Source organism: Brachyhypopomus gauderio, chromosome 7 (assembly GCF_052324685.1).
Source record: "Brachyhypopomus gauderio isolate BG-103 chromosome 7, BGAUD_0.2, whole genome shotgun sequence".
Lineage (NCBI taxonomy): Eukaryota > Metazoa > Chordata > Actinopteri > Gymnotiformes > Hypopomidae > Brachyhypopomus > Brachyhypopomus gauderio.
Genome location: NC_135217.1, coordinates 961,948 through 978,365, shown reverse-complemented (window position 1 = coordinate 978,365; position 16,418 = coordinate 961,948). Strand labels below are relative to the sequence as shown.

Genomic DNA, 16,418 nt, shown 5'->3' with positions numbered 1-16,418 from the left:
GCTTTCATTCCGTGTCGGAGCAGCGATGCTGGTATTGTAGGCTCCGACTGCAATGTTACTCTCCAGGTGAACCTCGGAGAAAAGATACGAGATGTAGTAAATATGTAACAGATTAATCAAAGGCCAAACTAAACAGATGAGTCTTTAATCGAGTTTTAGACATTGAGACTGTGTCTGAGTCCCGAATAGAGGCAGGAAGATTATTCCACAATTGTGGAGCTTTAAAAGAAAAGGCTCTTCCACCTGCTGTGATCTTTTTGATCCCAGGAACAGTTAATAACCCTGCGTCCTGCGAGCGAAGTGAACGCGCTGGGTTATATTGTTCAATAAGTTCACTAAGATAGTCTGGAGCTAAGCCATCAGGCATGAAAATCTGTCACCTTTCGGCGAAATTCGCCGTTTTGAAGTTGAAAAGGGTGACCTGCGTGAATCGTGTAGATCCGAGGAGTTTTTTGTTTGGGGGGGGGTCGGGAGATTATATGTATATATTTTAATTATCATATTGACTTAATAAGCAAACAGAGCACTTCCGAAATCGGCAATTTCAATGACACAGTGGCCAGCAGTTTCCGCCCGAACCATCATAGAGGCCAAATAGCGTTTCAATCATACGAACGTTCTTCATTCATGTTATTCATTTACTGCTAATGAGAAGCAGGACCTAGTGCTACACCGGGGGACAAGTCAGAAGAGCGTACATTTACCACTACATTTACCAGATCGTACATTTCCCAGTGGATTTAATTGGGTTATTAATGGTTTCAATCGTTTTCATATTTTGCGGTAAAACAAAGTTACTGCCGTTCGCTACAGCGTTGAACACAGTCAGAGCCACAAGCTCTTGTGATAAATAGGTAGATAGATAAGCCTATTAAGTTCGCGTCAAACCCGTGTAGTTAACGGTGACATAAAATAAGAAACGAGATTTTTTTTCTAGTGTCTGTAGTTGTAACTGGAGAATCCAGGGACGGGTGAGGATAACATATAAATAGGTAGATAGATAAGCCTATTAAGTTCGCGTCAAACCCGTGTAGTTAACGGTGACATAAAATAAGAAACGAGATTTTTTTTCTAGTGTCTGTAGTTGTAACTGGTGAATCCAGGGACGGGTGAGGATAACATTCGCGCCAGGGCTGAAAAGGTTGAAGATGAAGTTGTAAACACTTGTCGTTTGAGTCTACCCTGTGCTTTAGCCCACGTTAGAAAATAAAAACACGTGAACCCTGGTATTTTTACACTCATTTTCGCTGCTGATGTATTTATTGGTTCATTAAGACGTAATCCCAGATAGCAAATTTTTGTCGGGCCAGATATGGCCCACATACGCCACATTCTTCTGGCCCGGTTGCGGTTTGGAATGACGGGCCAATTCTGGCCCAACTAACATCCGCCATTATCTAGCCAAAGGTCACCCAGAATATGGCCAAAATAAGCCCTAAATTCAGCCAACATTACCAGAACTCAGCCGGATTAGAACCATTTGGCTCATTAATGGCCCAGATGAAAAATATTTGCATTAGTATAATAAATACACTTAAATAACATTTAAGCTGTAACTTAATTTAAGTGCAGTTCATTTTAAGTACTTCACTGTGTAAATAACAGATGTACTGAATCATTAAAAATAACTGAAAAACAAGAATTTTTATTTCATATTTTTATTCTAATGTGTACACATTTAAATGCAAATGAAGAACTGTCAAATATTAAATAAGACTTATAATATAAAATGATAATGAAAATAAAAATAAATGCAATTGTTTTATTCCTATATTGCATCTGTATTCAGTTAAACTTGCTAATGTTAAAAACTAGATTGATAAGAGTATATTAATTTCTTAGGCTAGTGCTTATTTGTTCATTAAACTATATACAAATCATAAGTATGTGTTGATTTATAGTGTATTTTTAAAACTTTTTAAACATTCATAAACAACAACATAACTCCTAACTAGTGGGTTTGCCGGTGTTGCTCATGTCCTCTCACTGGTTCTTTCACTGGATCTAAAAACAAACAAAAATGAAAAATTTATTCAACAAAGAAGCATAGAACATGGTTCATTAGACACACCTAAGAAGAAAATAACAATTTCGGGGGTCCTTATCCATAATATGCAACCTAACAACACTTAACTTTACAGTCACATTGAGTATGATGTGATAGTAATCAATTTAAATTGTAACTTCTGTTTCATGGACTTTTGTTCTTGCCTGACAAGATACACTGGAAGTAATGCACAACTGAAATCCGTGTACCTCATTCGAGCTCGTCTTCCTCCTTCACGGTCCCCTGCAAGTTGAAGCCACCGCTTCATACACCGTTCAACATCCATATCAGTTGCTTTGGCTGTGATAGGATTCCTCCGTACAGCATCTAAAAAATTCAATATCACAAATCAAACAAAGACCACGTTAAATTAAAAAATACAAATTTTTAATGTTCACTGCTTTGCCCTCAGACACAAATCTCATTCTCCCTTTTCAGACTAAGGCATATTAAAATGTACAAACACAAATCCAAAAAAATGCAAATAAAACTAAAATGCAGTTTACTTACATTTACTTTATTTTATGTAAGTAAAATAATTTGTGGCAGATGCCGATATTTTATGATGATGATTATAAACATTAATTCAGCACTGTCTTTGGCTGCAGAGTGATCACACTAATCAATCAAACAAACTGGACATTGATAATCAAAAATGCTCGATCATGGTACAGATTGCCTAGTGTGAGTACACGCTTAAAAATTCAGAAATTAATTCTTACCAATCAGTACTGATTTCAGATGCAGTCTCTGAAGTGCCATTTTCCCATTTACTCCTCGCCAGTTGATCCTTTTGGCCACACTGTTTGAAAATGTTCGCTTCATTACAGCCCAAACAGTCTCCCTGATGTCACCTCCACCAGCAAGACCCAAGGTGCAAATCTGAAAGTACAATGTATAATATACATTTTCATAGTTTTCATTTTCAAAATACCTACCAGACAAATTGTCAGTGCACATCTTGCTGGTGCATCAGTGACCAAAACAGCAAGTCTTTGTGATGTATCACAAGCCACTTTGGGGTGTTTTGGAAGAGCGAGTCAGGAAATGTTTTCCATGTAGTGATCTGGCCACTATCATGCAAGAATGGCTTAAAATCCCTCTGACCACTGTGCAGGACTTCTATATGTCACTCCCAAGACAAATTGACAGTGTATTGGCCGCAAAAGGAGGCCCTACACCAGGTATCACCAAATGGCGGACCGCGGTCCGGATCCGGACCCGAACGCCGTCCTGTCCGGACCCAATTACATTCCTGATTAACTGGATACGGACCCAAATGCCAAAAAAAATTTAACGGGAGACTATATTTTAAACCGGAGACGAGTGTTACGTTCACCACCCATTTGAGTGTTACGTTCAGCCACCCCCCCCCCCCCCCCCCCCCCCCCCCCCTGCTCAACAACTTTCGTTCGCCATCGCGGACCCGGACCTAAGGACTGCGCAATCTGCCAAAAATGGACCGCGGAAAGATTTAATTGATTACCCCTGCCCTACACCATACTAATAAATTTAATTATTACCCTAAAACCAAGTGTTTGTTTCATTGTCCAACCCCTGTGTGTGTGTGTTTTTTACAGGACTTACAATTTTGCTTTTGATGTCTGGAACAGACACTAGTTTTCTTTCCAAACTCTGAAGCGCTTCAAGGTCTTGAACAGGAAGTAATCCCTCCTCTATATCTGCTGTTGTGGATTCTGGGTTCAGATGCTGAATAATCCTGATGATGTTCTTCTGTTGCTCTATTATAATTTGTTGCTTTGTAAGCAATTCATGCAACAATGCTAGACAGAAATAAAATAATAAAATTTAAAAATATATAGGACATCTGTAACACATATCCACAATTTAAAAATTAGTCTTCAACTACAATCAGTAAAATACAAAGAAAATCCTATGTAGCCACCTTTTTGACAGTTTTGCATGATTTTGATGCAACCTCAGAAACTTGAGTATTTAAAGTGTATTTAAACAGCTGTTATTAGAGCTCACAGAGAGATTGAATTTTTCCACAGTCTAGAGCTCATTCAGAGTCCTGTTAGACTGACGTGAAAGTGAATTTATAATTTCAAATCTTATGAAAGTGGCCAAAATCCAACAAAAAATGTCAGATTCAATTTGTTTTTTTCCCCATCCACATAGACAACACGTGTCACAAACAATAAAAAATATTGAATTTGGGTCCCACTTACCAGCTGTGTGAACATAGCCTAAACATAATGTTGAACAAATCATTTAAAACCAGTTTCCAAAACAGCTTAACACTAGAATTTACAATGTTAAGATACTTACGTCCATGAACACTTTCACATCTACAAGAACCAGTGCATGAGGTACTGGGGGCTGAAAAGCTATGTGGCCTTTCAATAAGAGACGCCTGTGACCATGAGGGGACTGAAGAGTTGTTAAATCCATTATCTGCCTGGAATGATGTGGAGGGCCTCTGAGGAGCGTTGCTCCAAGTACGAGCTCCCTGACTGCATGAAATGTCCAGCAAATTATTAAACTCTAAATTAGAAGTTTGCTTCCAAGAAGGATGAATATTTTGTTGCCCATAAGGCCCAGCACTGGGTTGTTTCCACATGTACTCCTCAGTAGTTTTATTCGCTGGTGTCTCTTCTAAGCCTCTGCACAGTGGAGGCTGTATGCGGGGGGGAATGGGTAAATCTATGCTCCTCTGCCCAGGATCTTCATCAGCGCTCTCATTCAAATAGAGCTTCCTGGTTGGTCTATAAAGACAGAAAAAAAACAAATATAATATTACCAAATAATATATACACTTTGCATAGTGCACGTAGCTTAGAGGGAAAGATCATTGATCCTCTTTTTGACTTCAATGCTCGAGACCATGACATAATTTCGATCGAATATACACACACTGGTTGGACAATGAAACTGAAACACCTGGTTTTAGACCACATTACTGTGACCACATTACTGCAGTAATAACTGTCCCGACGGAGAGTACTGGTGGAAACAGGAGAGTTGAGGTGCACATTTATTTCTGACGTGATTTGGGCAGCCGTGGTTTTAGGTTTTTTGGATACAATACGGGTTAGTACCCGGACATCCCTTTCAGCCAGCTTCCTCTTGAGTCCACAGTTAATCCTGTTGGATGTGATTCGTCCTTCTTGGTGGTATGCGGACATTACCCTGGATACTGTGGCTCTTGATACATCACAAAGACTTGTTGTCTTGGTCACAGATGCACCAGCAAGAAATTCACCGACAATTTGTCCTCTTTTGAACTCTGGTATGTCACCCATAATGTTGTGTGCATTGCAATATATTGAACAAATCTGTGCTCTTACCCTGCTAATTGAACCTTCACACTCTGTTCTTATTGGTGCAATGTGCAATTAATTGCACATTGGTGCAATGTGCAATTAATTATTAATGCAAATAATTGCACTTATTGGTGCAATGTGCAATTAATTAATAAATGTGCTCCAATTTAGCCAAGAAACCTCCCACACTAAAATGACAGTTTCATTTCATTTACCCCTGTATATATACCCCCTTCAATTTGAATGTAAGACAATGGAACCCTTCTTTTTTCCAATCTATTTTTGACCACTTCTATTGGTCCATTCATCATGAAATTGTACAAACATGACTATCACATGATGCAAAAAAGTCAAAATCCCCAAAAGTGGAGATACACATTTTGATGCTGGTCACCTCTTGAAACCAACCACGGGTCACTTACCTTCTCCTTCTTTTGGGTCTAGGTTGGTCTTCTTCCTCAGATTGTATATCTGTGTGCTCCACAGCTTCAGGTAGTTTTCTTCTAGCAGCACTGTAATCACCTAATAATTAAAAGACAACTTCAGCCACTATAAACTGTGAGGCTGTATTGTTCTGTAAAGCAGGCTTGCACTTAATGTCTAAGGCACTATCCACATGTACCCAGACATTTTAAAATATATAGGAATTCCTTTAACTATGAAACACTTGCATGAGCACTCCAGCATAGCATAGCTTAAGTGAAGTTTAATCATAAATGTTTCAATAAATATATTGATACTGGATTAATAACATATGACAAATGTTATGTTGCACCATTGTTACTTAAAATCATGAGGACACGATTAATCAAAACACGCTGTATACTTACTTGCTGTGTAGATAACACGAATGCTGTATGGGATCCATGAGTCTTGTGGTTGCTCTTGAGATTTGACTGCTCTCAGTATCATTTCTTTTTTATAAGGAGGCCAGTAGCAAATGCCATCTTTCACCCAAGCAGCTGGAACAACTTCTACCTCATCTGTGTCTTTGAACCCAACTATGTTGTACATTTTGTTTCTGCTGTAGACGTGGTACTAGACAAGTAAAAAAAAGAACAGACTTTACAAGAAACATTTGAACTCAAAACAACCAAGCTCTTACAGGGAAAAGGCCACTACAATTTATTTCAAATGCAAAAGTGGCACAACCACAAACTTGTCCTGAAATGGCATTCTAAAGTATTTTTTAATATTTCCATCTACTTTAATACTTTTGAGTGTGTGTGAAATGTTAGAAACGACAAAAATACCCAGGCTTGTGGAATCTAGTGGATAGTCAAAAAATATTTCTTTGTATTTAAATTCTTTATAGACAATGTACTCACTGTTTTCAAACAAAAAGATATTCTGAACTAAAGCAATATTGTTGTTGATAGACACACAACTGTCTTTTTGTGTACTACTGATAACTGTGCCATTCTCAATCAGTTCTTTAAACTGAGAGACTGGTTCGTTACACCACTGAGGTAAAGGTCCATCATTGTGTTCTGTTTTCAAAGTCCTCTTTGCATGCACTTCGGATTCAATATTGCAACTAGAATTATTTATTTCTGAGAGACGGCGGATCACTTGTGCAAGAGGATTGAAGGGCTTTCTAACCATCTTCTTTAATTTTCTCATGAAATTTTCAAATGGAAACCCAGAAATGTTTTCTAAACTACCATGCCGTTTAACATCATCACAAAGGTGAGTAAGACCGTGAGTGTTGTACACCACAAACTCTGGGCCATACAACTGACTGAAATGTTCAACAAATGATATTAGTAAATTCTTAGCAAAGTCATTCATATAAAAACACAATGCTGGACTTGCTAGAATATGTACAGATACAGATAAAAGCATAAAGTTCTGATACACTTGGGAGCACAGCACATCTCTGAGGACCACAGGACCAGTATAAAGCAGAAATTGTCTAAACTCAGTTGCTTTCCATCTATGCCTTTCAGCCAGAGTCCGTGGTTTCCTTGCAAACTCAACTGGTACATAATCTTTTAAGGAAATTAGCCTGGCTGTTACAAAATTACTTTGAGTAGCAGAAATGCGGCTTCTCAAGGGACCGTCACTACCCAACCAAAGATCCAACAGACGTCGTGTTACACCTAAACATATCAAATGCATGTAATCATGAGGGAAGTCTGCAACCATGTCAATATTTAGATTCATTAGTGGTGAATGCCCTATGTTATGCTCCTCATCAGTTCTCTTCCTAAAGGACTCATTAGTTCTGCATGGTGCATTGCATTGTGGAAAAGTCATTCTGTGTTTAATGTAGACACCTGTTTGAATGCATTTATCACACCCATGATAGCCAGTATGTGATTTAACAGCTTTGATAAAGCTTCTTGCTGGGGCATCACATACAACAGAGCACACAGTGAGGAAATATGTTTTATTACGAATCACAAACCCATTGGCTAATCTATGTAATTCATCAACTAGTTTACCTAAATATTCAGTCAGTGAGCTTGGTTTGGAAGTTCCAGAAAAAAGTGCAATAACAACTGGATCTCTGATGGCAGTCCCCTTTAGCAGCCCAAGTACAGGCCAGAACTGTATAGCAGAACTCTTAAAAAGAGGAAGTCCATCAAAATTTAACTGCAGCCTAAATGTATGTCTGTCTGGAAAATAAGAACACAATTTCTCCAGAGTTCTGCCAAATCCATTTAAAATTCCAAAATAGTAGAATGATCCCCCTGCAATTCTTTCAATGTTATATTGAGTATTAGTTTTAAGAAGTGATCTTGCATCTTTTGGAAGGAAAGGAAAGTGGATTCTAAGAATCGAAAGCAATGTTGTGATTGCCAGCAATGAGACTCCATAGTGTACTGCCCAATTTGACAAGGAATTCATTAAATTGTCAGCTGAAGAGTGCTCTTCATCACTGCAAGAATCTTCATCACTACTATCATGCTCACTTTCTGAAGTCCCAGGCTGGTATTCAGCAACATCACCTGAAACAGGTTCCTCTAGATTTGTTTGTGGGATAATATCATCACTAGTTTGAGAGGCGGTTGTCCTTTTCATTTGTTTAACCGCCTTCTTTCGAAGATTTGACTGAGCGCTATATGGCCATTTATATTTATCCATTTCAACAAGTACTTTTAAAGTATATTCTAAATGCCTGTAAACTAAAAGCTTCAGAATTGATTAAGGCCTTTAGTAAATTGCTTGGCTGAAATGAGTAAAAGTGTTAAATGTGCAGTTCAAGTAGTCAAGGACAACTGGCAACCATCCACCTACAGGAAAACACAATCACAATGGCATTTTATTAATATTTCTTAGAAATAATTATTCTAGTTACTGTTTAACATTCATCAGTTAAAAGAAAATGGTGCAAAGATAGCTGGCAACAGAGATCATGCTCTCCCTGACCAAGTTATATTGTAAATTAGATGATCAAATAAGTGAGGAATATTTTATCAATTTTATCATAGTTCAGAGATTATGTGGCTTAATGGCTACTGCTCACATTTAGCCCAAATACTTTTTTTCTGAGCTAATTACCATACAAATACGTAACTTGCAATAATAATAATAATAAGTTTAATTTATATAGCGTCTTTCACAAACTCAAGGTCGCTTTACAATGTTAAAAACAATATCTCCATAGTATATTGTAATACGCACACGAGCCGCATCTTGTAAAAAAAATCTGCCAAGCACAGCAATAGCCAGCTAGCCATTCAAATGTTCCTTTCCTATGTAAATTATATGGTGCCTTGTTAGAAGAAAAAATTACATTACGCGTTGTTCATCGGACAGGGAAAATATAAAAGTGGAAAATATCGGATAACTTTGCTAATGTTAGCTAGTTCTGAATACGCTAACGTTAGCTAGCACCTTCTGACGCTTTTTACCAACTATTAGTCACATCAACTCAAAGGCACATACAAATATATTTAACCTAAACAAAAAAAAAGAAGCACATATGTTTTTATAAGAAAAAAAACTTTACTTACCATATGAGGTTGGCTTGACTTGGTTTTCCCGCGTTGATGCCTGCTCTCCTCAGGGTGAAACAGGTTCAGACCGGTTCACTCCGTCCCGCTCCACCCCTCCCCCACCCCATATATGCCACGCCCCCATGTTGCTTCTTTGAGAACCACAAGACAGCTTCACTACTGTATTACTATAATACAGAGTAAAAATGGGCAACTTTCGGAAACATAAATTATACATATATAAATTATGCATCTTACAATGTGATTACATACCTATTATTTATTTACTATTGCAGTAATAATATCTAATGAGTGTCAGAGTGACATTAATGAGCAGGGAGGACTAAATAGTTGTAATTAGGAACTGGACTGGAATATTTAATTTAATATTTGATTCAGTACAATATTTAATTCAGTATTTAATTCAGAATATTTAATTCAGTACATTAATAAACTAACATTAACAAAATGTGAACATTTCTGAGCTGGTACATGGAGATCAATGTCTAAATAGTTCCACAAGGATTTAACCTAGTCCCTATTTATGTGTTTGATTCCCACAGGAATAATTTTAGCTTTTTGACAAACTAGTGGATGTAAATAGCAACCATTTGGTTCATAACAATGAATTAAAACACTGAAAATACACTTTCTCTATAAACAGTAACACTTAATGAACAGTACCCAAGACAACACAAGGTAAATTATTATATTAGGGAACCGTTAAGCAATTTTGCCATTCATTATTTGTCTTAATGTAAGATATTTACATAAATGTACCTAATTTGGTCATAGATACAGATGGGTCTTGCCAATAAATTTATATATATATATAAGTAAGTGTCTACTGCAAGCAACAGATTCATTTATGCAGATCTGCTTGCTTAATGTCAGACTGAAACAGCACAACTGAAAAATTCCGGTAGACCGGCAGTGGGCCAGAAGTAGCCCAACTGTGGTGCAGTTGCTGACGTTTATGCAGATCTGCCAGCTTAATGCCGTAACTGGGCCAAAATAAAACTGCACTTCTGAAAAATTCCGGTAGACCAGCAGTGGGCCACAAATGGCCCAATACCGTGTTGCCTTTGCTGACATTCAGCCAGATCTGCCGGCATACTGCCACATTTGGCCCAGAATCGTATGCTATCTGGGCGTTTTGACTGAGCCATCTGGAATGGCGAAAGCAGCTTCTCGCGTTTAAGGATCTGGCTCCATACATTGAATCCATTGACAAGACAGTCAAAAAAAAATTTTTAATGTATTTTACGATATTTTACGGAGCCCGTAAGGTGACATCATGTAAAAAAAATAATAACGCGTGGCCACGACTTACTAACGCGTGGGAACGGTCGCCTTTCACACGCGGCAACAAAGTTGATTTTTTCACAGCAAAGCAAGCAGATACCAGGGATGTTCGCGAACTGACTGCCCAAGGAAGGTAAACCTGGCTTTATATAAAGTAATACTTAATAATCTTGTTCGCACGCATTAATTATCTCGTTCTCACGCGTTAGTAAGTCGTTCGCACGCGTTATTATTTTTTTTACATGTATCACCTGTCGCTGTATCCTCGTACACCAGCAGCCACACCCCCCCCCCCCCCGCCGCCGTATACCCATGACGTCACATGTCAACGCCCCGTCGCCGTATCCCCATGACGTCACATGCCCCGCCCCCCGGTCTTCTCACCTTTTTAACCCCTGACCCATTTTCATGCCTGGCCATGCAGCGTTTTATATGTTAATAAAAGTATTTTATAGTCAATACGGAATCTAATTGGCAGCCAGTGTAATGACGATAGTACGGGACTAATGTGATCAAACTTTTTAGTTTTTGTTAAAACTCGTGCTGCTGCGTTCTGAACCAGCTGGAGTTTGTTTATCGATTTACCAGAACATCCAGCTAGGAGACTGTTGCAATAATCTAAACGAGAGGATATGAATGCATGGATTAGTTTTTCTGCATCACTAATATTTAATATGTTTCTAATTTTGGCAATGTTGCGCAAGTGAAAGAACGCTACCCTAGTTATATTATTAATATGTGTATCGAACGAGAGATCTGGGTCTATTGTGACGCCCAAGTTCTTTACCTCTGCGCTGGGGGTTATATTAAAAGAATGTAGATTCAATGCTGCATTATGTATCTTGTCTCTCGCAGCCCTAGACCCAACTATTATCAATTCTGTTTTATCGGCATTTAGTGCTAGAAAGTTACATGCCATCCAATGTTTTATCTCTTCTACACATTTCTCAATCTTACTGTTTGCGCCTAAATCATCGGGTTTTGCCGATAAATATAGCTGAGTGTCGTCTGCGTAGGAATGGAAACTGATGTCATGCTTATGCATAATTTCGCCTAAGGGTAACATGTACAGTGTGAATAGAAGTGGTCCTAGGACTGTCCCTTGTGGGACACCATATTTAACCTGCACAGATTTAGAGGTTTTATTATTAACACTTACACATTGGAAGCGGTCAGTTAAATATGATCTAAACCAGGAGAGTGCGACTCCTTTAATACCTACTGTGTTTTCTAGTCTATCCAGCAAAATGTTGTGGTCTACAGTATCAAAAGCTGCACTAAGATCCAACAGTATAAGGAACGAGACGAGCCCATTATCGGCCGATATTAGTAGATCATTCACTACCCTGAGTAAAGCTGTTTCAGTGCTGTGGTTTGGTCTAAATCCTGATTGGAACTTTTCATGGATACTATTTGATTGGAGATAGTGGTTTAACTGATTGGAAACTGCTTTTTCTAAAATTTTAGAGATAAATGGGAGATTAGAAATGGGTCTATAGTTGGCTAAAATCTGCGGATCGAGATTCTGTTTTTTAATCAAGGGTCTAATTACGGCGCATTTTAATTGTTTGGGCATGTAACCTAGGTTAAGGGAGGAGTTAATCATATTAAGTAAGGGCCCTGCAGGCTGTCACGTCCAGCTCCGCCCTCCACATTTTGTGTTGCTGCATCTGCATCTGGCTCCTCCTTCAAAATGTAAATGTACAAAAGCATTATTCTGTAGTGAATGAAATGCAGAAGGTTGTATAAATAGATCAGGATGTGACATCATTTCCTCTTTCGTCTGGGTGGTGTTGGTGAGTGTTGTGGTGATACTGGTAAACAGGGCCACACTCCTGAACTCTCTCCTTTCTCTCTCTGATCTCACTAATGTCCCTTCAGCTCTACTGCAGCTGCTGGAGATCATGAGCTGCTGTATGACCACGAGGCTTTTAGTTCACGTCCCTCTGCCCTGATGGCAGAAGCTTGTAGTTACCATGACTACCACAGTCTGGGTGTGTCAGTGAAGCTGTTCCCATTGTACATACAGGCCCTTTATAACAGGTACAGCAGTAGGAATGATGGGGTAACAGTAGGAGCCCCTTTAGCCCCCAGTCTGGACACAACTGCCCCCTCTGCCCCTGCAGTAGCTCCACCCCTGGCTGCCTCCATCAGTCCTTTATTCTGTTAGAGGTTCAGTTTATCAGGGAAACAGCTCAACTCACACACCAGAGTGTCATGGACCTACACTCAGAAACTACAGTCTCACACACACAGTACAAACCAGAGTATCACACAGGGGGATGATTTAATCTGGTTATTTACACCTGTTTAATACACCCACATTACCACAGAACTGTGTGATTTATTACAGGTTTAATACACCCACATTACCACAGAGCTGTGTGATTTATTACAGGTTTAGTACACCCACATTACCACAGTGCTGTGTGATTTATTACAGGTTTAATACACTCACATTACCACAGTGCTGTTTGATTTATTACAGGTTTAATATCACTTATTGTAAATCTGATCAGTCTGTACTTTGACTGTGTTCCTCAGCTGACTGTATTCTGACTGTGTGCTACCAAACACAGTATCAGTTTACAGCAGCTACAGCATGGGTTAAAGTTCTCCGTCACTACGACGGATTTCCGCGGGCTAGGGAGCAGCCCCAAGGGCCTCCTGGTCACCCCGGGCAGGAGGGAGGATCTCCTCCCTCAGCAGGAGCTTTTCAGACCGGAGCCCCATGGTCCCCAAACATCCGGGGGCCCCAGCCCTCTAGGGAGGGGCTCTTCACGACCGGGCTCCGGTCACCCAACAACACAAGGGGGCTCCTGCCAGGTGGAGACCCCCACAAGGTCCAGGAACACCGCCAAGGAGAAGCACCTGCACAAAGAACACAACCTCACACACACACACACACACACACACACAAACATACAAACACAAAACACAAACGCGCCTTACCCTATTCAGGGCCTCCCTTGGGAGAGACGCCCTCCGTGCCACACCCCATGGCACGGGACCACAGCCGGTCCCCCCCCAAACACACATTGCGGGGGAGGAGCATGCGTGGAATTACATGTAACAGTTGACAACACGCTAGGACAAAACACACACGCAACTACTAGACCAGGGATGTCAAAGTCAAATACACCGAGGGCCAAAAAAACTAATTTGCTACAAGCCGAGGGCCGGACTGGTTCAATGTTTATTAAAACATATTAAAATGATTGCACATAGCCTATTGAACCAAGACCTAACACAGTGTATATTATTTAATGCTTAAATGAATAAAGCAATATTTTCTTATGGATCTGTCAGTAATTTCAAGTGAAAATATTTTTCAACAAGCAAACATGAATAAAGTAATAAAGGTTTGAAAAGTGCTGGAATTTAAGCTAAAGTACTTGAAAATGCTTGAAATTGTAACTATTTCGTTTCACAACAAATAGCTATCTGACTGAACAGAGAACGTGAAGACGTTAATATTGGGAGTTTTGAAAATAAACAACCATTAAATAATGTGAATAAAAAGCGAATTATTTCAAATCATTTTGAGTATATGTATAAATATTTACCTTAAGTTTAACGTGCTGGGAAATATTGAAATGGACCTTGAAAGTGACGTACAAGTGCATTAATTCCACCTTATAAAGGTGTATGAACCCTGCAAACATGACTCTATTCATTGCGCTGAGGCGCGGCGCGCGCAAAGTACAAAATTCGAGAGATGCACGACCTCGCGAATCGACAGCGCGCGAGACGCTCGCGCACAAGCTGAGCCACTGCGATTACGTTATTTTCGCCGCGCTGACCCTCGCCGCTTGTGCGCGCTGCAGTGACTTCGCGGGCTACCGTTGCATTGTGGGGAATGTAGTGTTTATGCGTGCAAAACACCAGCGGGCGGCTGTGGCCTGCGGGCCGGTTCTAATAGTAATTAAATATCATCCAGGGGGCCATAGATAATCAATTCACGGGCCGGATCTGGCCCGCGGGCCTTGACTTTGACATATGTGTACTAGACAAACAAAACAGTGTACAAACAGACAGACGGGACCCACACATGCGCGCTCTACATACACATACACAATAGTGACGCGCCGCTCCGAGTCGCAGTCGCTCCCCACATAAAACACAAGACACACGGGGAGCGAGGCGACAGTGACGAGCGGCGACCGCGTCACACATGAAACATTTAACACGAAACAACGAGCACGCACACGGATCCACACGTCCGTCAACATGTACACATTTTTCCCACACAAAACATGAAGAGCGCTCCCAGGGAAGACGTCCTGGTCCTCGCCGCGCCACAAACACAAACACGGCGGAGCTCTTCAAACAAACAAACAACAAAAACGAAGAGTATTTCCAGGGCGAGAGCCCTGTCCCTCGCCGTGCCACAAACAACACAAAAGCACGGCGGATCTCTTCAAACAAACACCACGCAGACAAACACTTACCACGAGACATGACCACGAACGAAGGAGAAAGAAAAAGAGACTCGGCGGCTTCCGAAGAGTGGCTGGTCATTCTGTGACGGGCAGGTGTGAGCAACGAAAAGGAAGCGATCACGCCAAGTCTCAGGGAAAAAGGATGGTTTAATAGAAAGTGTGCAAACCTAAAACCCGTGCAATAGATCCAAATTAAGGATACAATGACCAGCGGTCAACTGGTACGACGACAAAACATATATAGACAGACAAACGACCATCAGGTGGGAACGGATCACGGGCTCCGCCCACCTGAGGGGCGTACACGACATAACAAAACAACAACAACACAGCCGCTGTGGACGGAGGTGACCGGTAGGGGGCCGCCTCACCGTGACAGCAGTGTGCATCTCAAACTTTGTCAGACAGGCACTGTGCAAAATGTCAAAAATATTTTAAATAAAATATGCCTGAAAGTATAAAAACAATTTGCCACACAACGGCAAAAAAATTATAAGTAAAGTTTCAAGTAACGGGGTTTAAAAAGCAAACAACAATAAAAGATGTTTATAGGCCTACTTGCCGAGACGCGACGAGACGAGACGAGACGACTGAAATGACAAACTGCTGAACTGTTTTTTTTTTGTGTGTGTTCAGCTCCACTCATTTGGATTGTGCAACTGCAAGGTGTGATTTATTAATGTGTAGTAAGGAAGAAGCCTATTGTTAATACGCACACATCATTTAAAAATATTTATTAACAGAAATTAGGATGATTTTATTTGACAAAAGGCTATATATAACGAAATCAAAGACATTTCATGTAACAACTAATGCTTAGCAGCATCCTTGGGCACCCCCATGCAGTCAGAATGGTACATTTAACTATGACGTTCATAGTCCACTAGGGGTCCTCCAATCGATTAGTCGAATCAACGACTATTGCAGTTCATCCCTAATTCAAATACTCATTACATATGTAAATGTTTAATCCATTAATGAGAGAGTGAACTCACACACACTGTAATGTAATATTCATGTGGTGTGTAAACACTCTGATAATCTTACTGAGGGGCTTCTGACTTCCATCTGTTTACCATTGCAACCAGTTTACCATGGCAACCAGAAGACAGTGTAAAGCTGTGTAGGTTTTTCCTGGGAGTGATGTCAGTGTTAGACTGGATACTGTGTTATTTTAATGGATAATGTGTTATTGAATCATCATCATTATTGAATCATCATCACTGGAGTCATTACCACTGCCAGATGTGGTCAGTAAGAATCTCTCATCTCCTGTAGAGACATTCAGGAGAACTGGACTATTAGAGCTGTGACAGAGGGATTAAGAGTAGGGAATTATGAGCAGAACAACATAAATGTTTTACATTTTACTACACATTCTCAACAAGACCTA

At 40.1% G+C, this 16,418-nt stretch overlaps 2 protein-coding genes across 6 annotated transcripts in view; one reads left to right on the top strand and one right to left on the bottom strand.

The window, feature by feature from the left end:
• LOC143518411 (uncharacterized) overlaps positions 1-16,418 on the top strand; it is a 48,895-nt gene that overhangs the window by 15,777 nt on the left and 16,700 nt on the right. The window lies entirely within an intron of this gene.
• Positions 1,899-9,385, bottom strand: LOC143518409 (uncharacterized). Of its 3 annotated transcripts, XM_077010886.1 has the most exons (9): positions 9,297-9,365; positions 7,782-8,573; positions 6,165-6,372; positions 5,757-5,856; positions 4,340-4,776; positions 3,635-3,831; positions 2,770-2,929; positions 2,257-2,374; positions 1,899-2,004 (listed from the first exon to the last, which is right to left on the bottom strand). In XM_077010886.1, the coding sequence occupies exons 3-9, from the start codon at positions 6,346-6,348 to the stop codon at positions 1,974-1,976; spliced, it is 1,227 nt and encodes a 408-aa protein (XP_076867001.1). In that variant the 5' UTR covers positions 6,349-6,372; positions 7,782-8,573; positions 9,297-9,365; the 3' UTR covers positions 1,899-1,973. The 3 variants fall into 3 exon arrangements, with proteins under 3 accessions (XP_076867001.1, XP_076866999.1, XP_076867000.1); XM_077010884.1 differs by lacking the exon at positions 7,782-8,573 and having other exon boundaries at positions 9,297-9,385; XM_077010885.1 differs by having other exon boundaries at positions 6,165-8,573.

Excerpts from the sequence above, each read along its gene's own strand:
- LOC143518409 (XM_077010884.1), bottom strand. Across the intron at positions 2,930-3,634 it reads CAGACATCAAAAGCAAAATT|ATTTGCACCTTGGGTCTTGC; the intron begins GTAAGTCCTGTA and ends TTGTACTTTCAG. Across the intron at positions 2,005-2,256 it reads GGAAGACGAGCTCGAATGAG|ATCCAGTGAAAGAACCAGTG; the intron begins GTACACGGATTT and ends GTTTGTTTTTAG.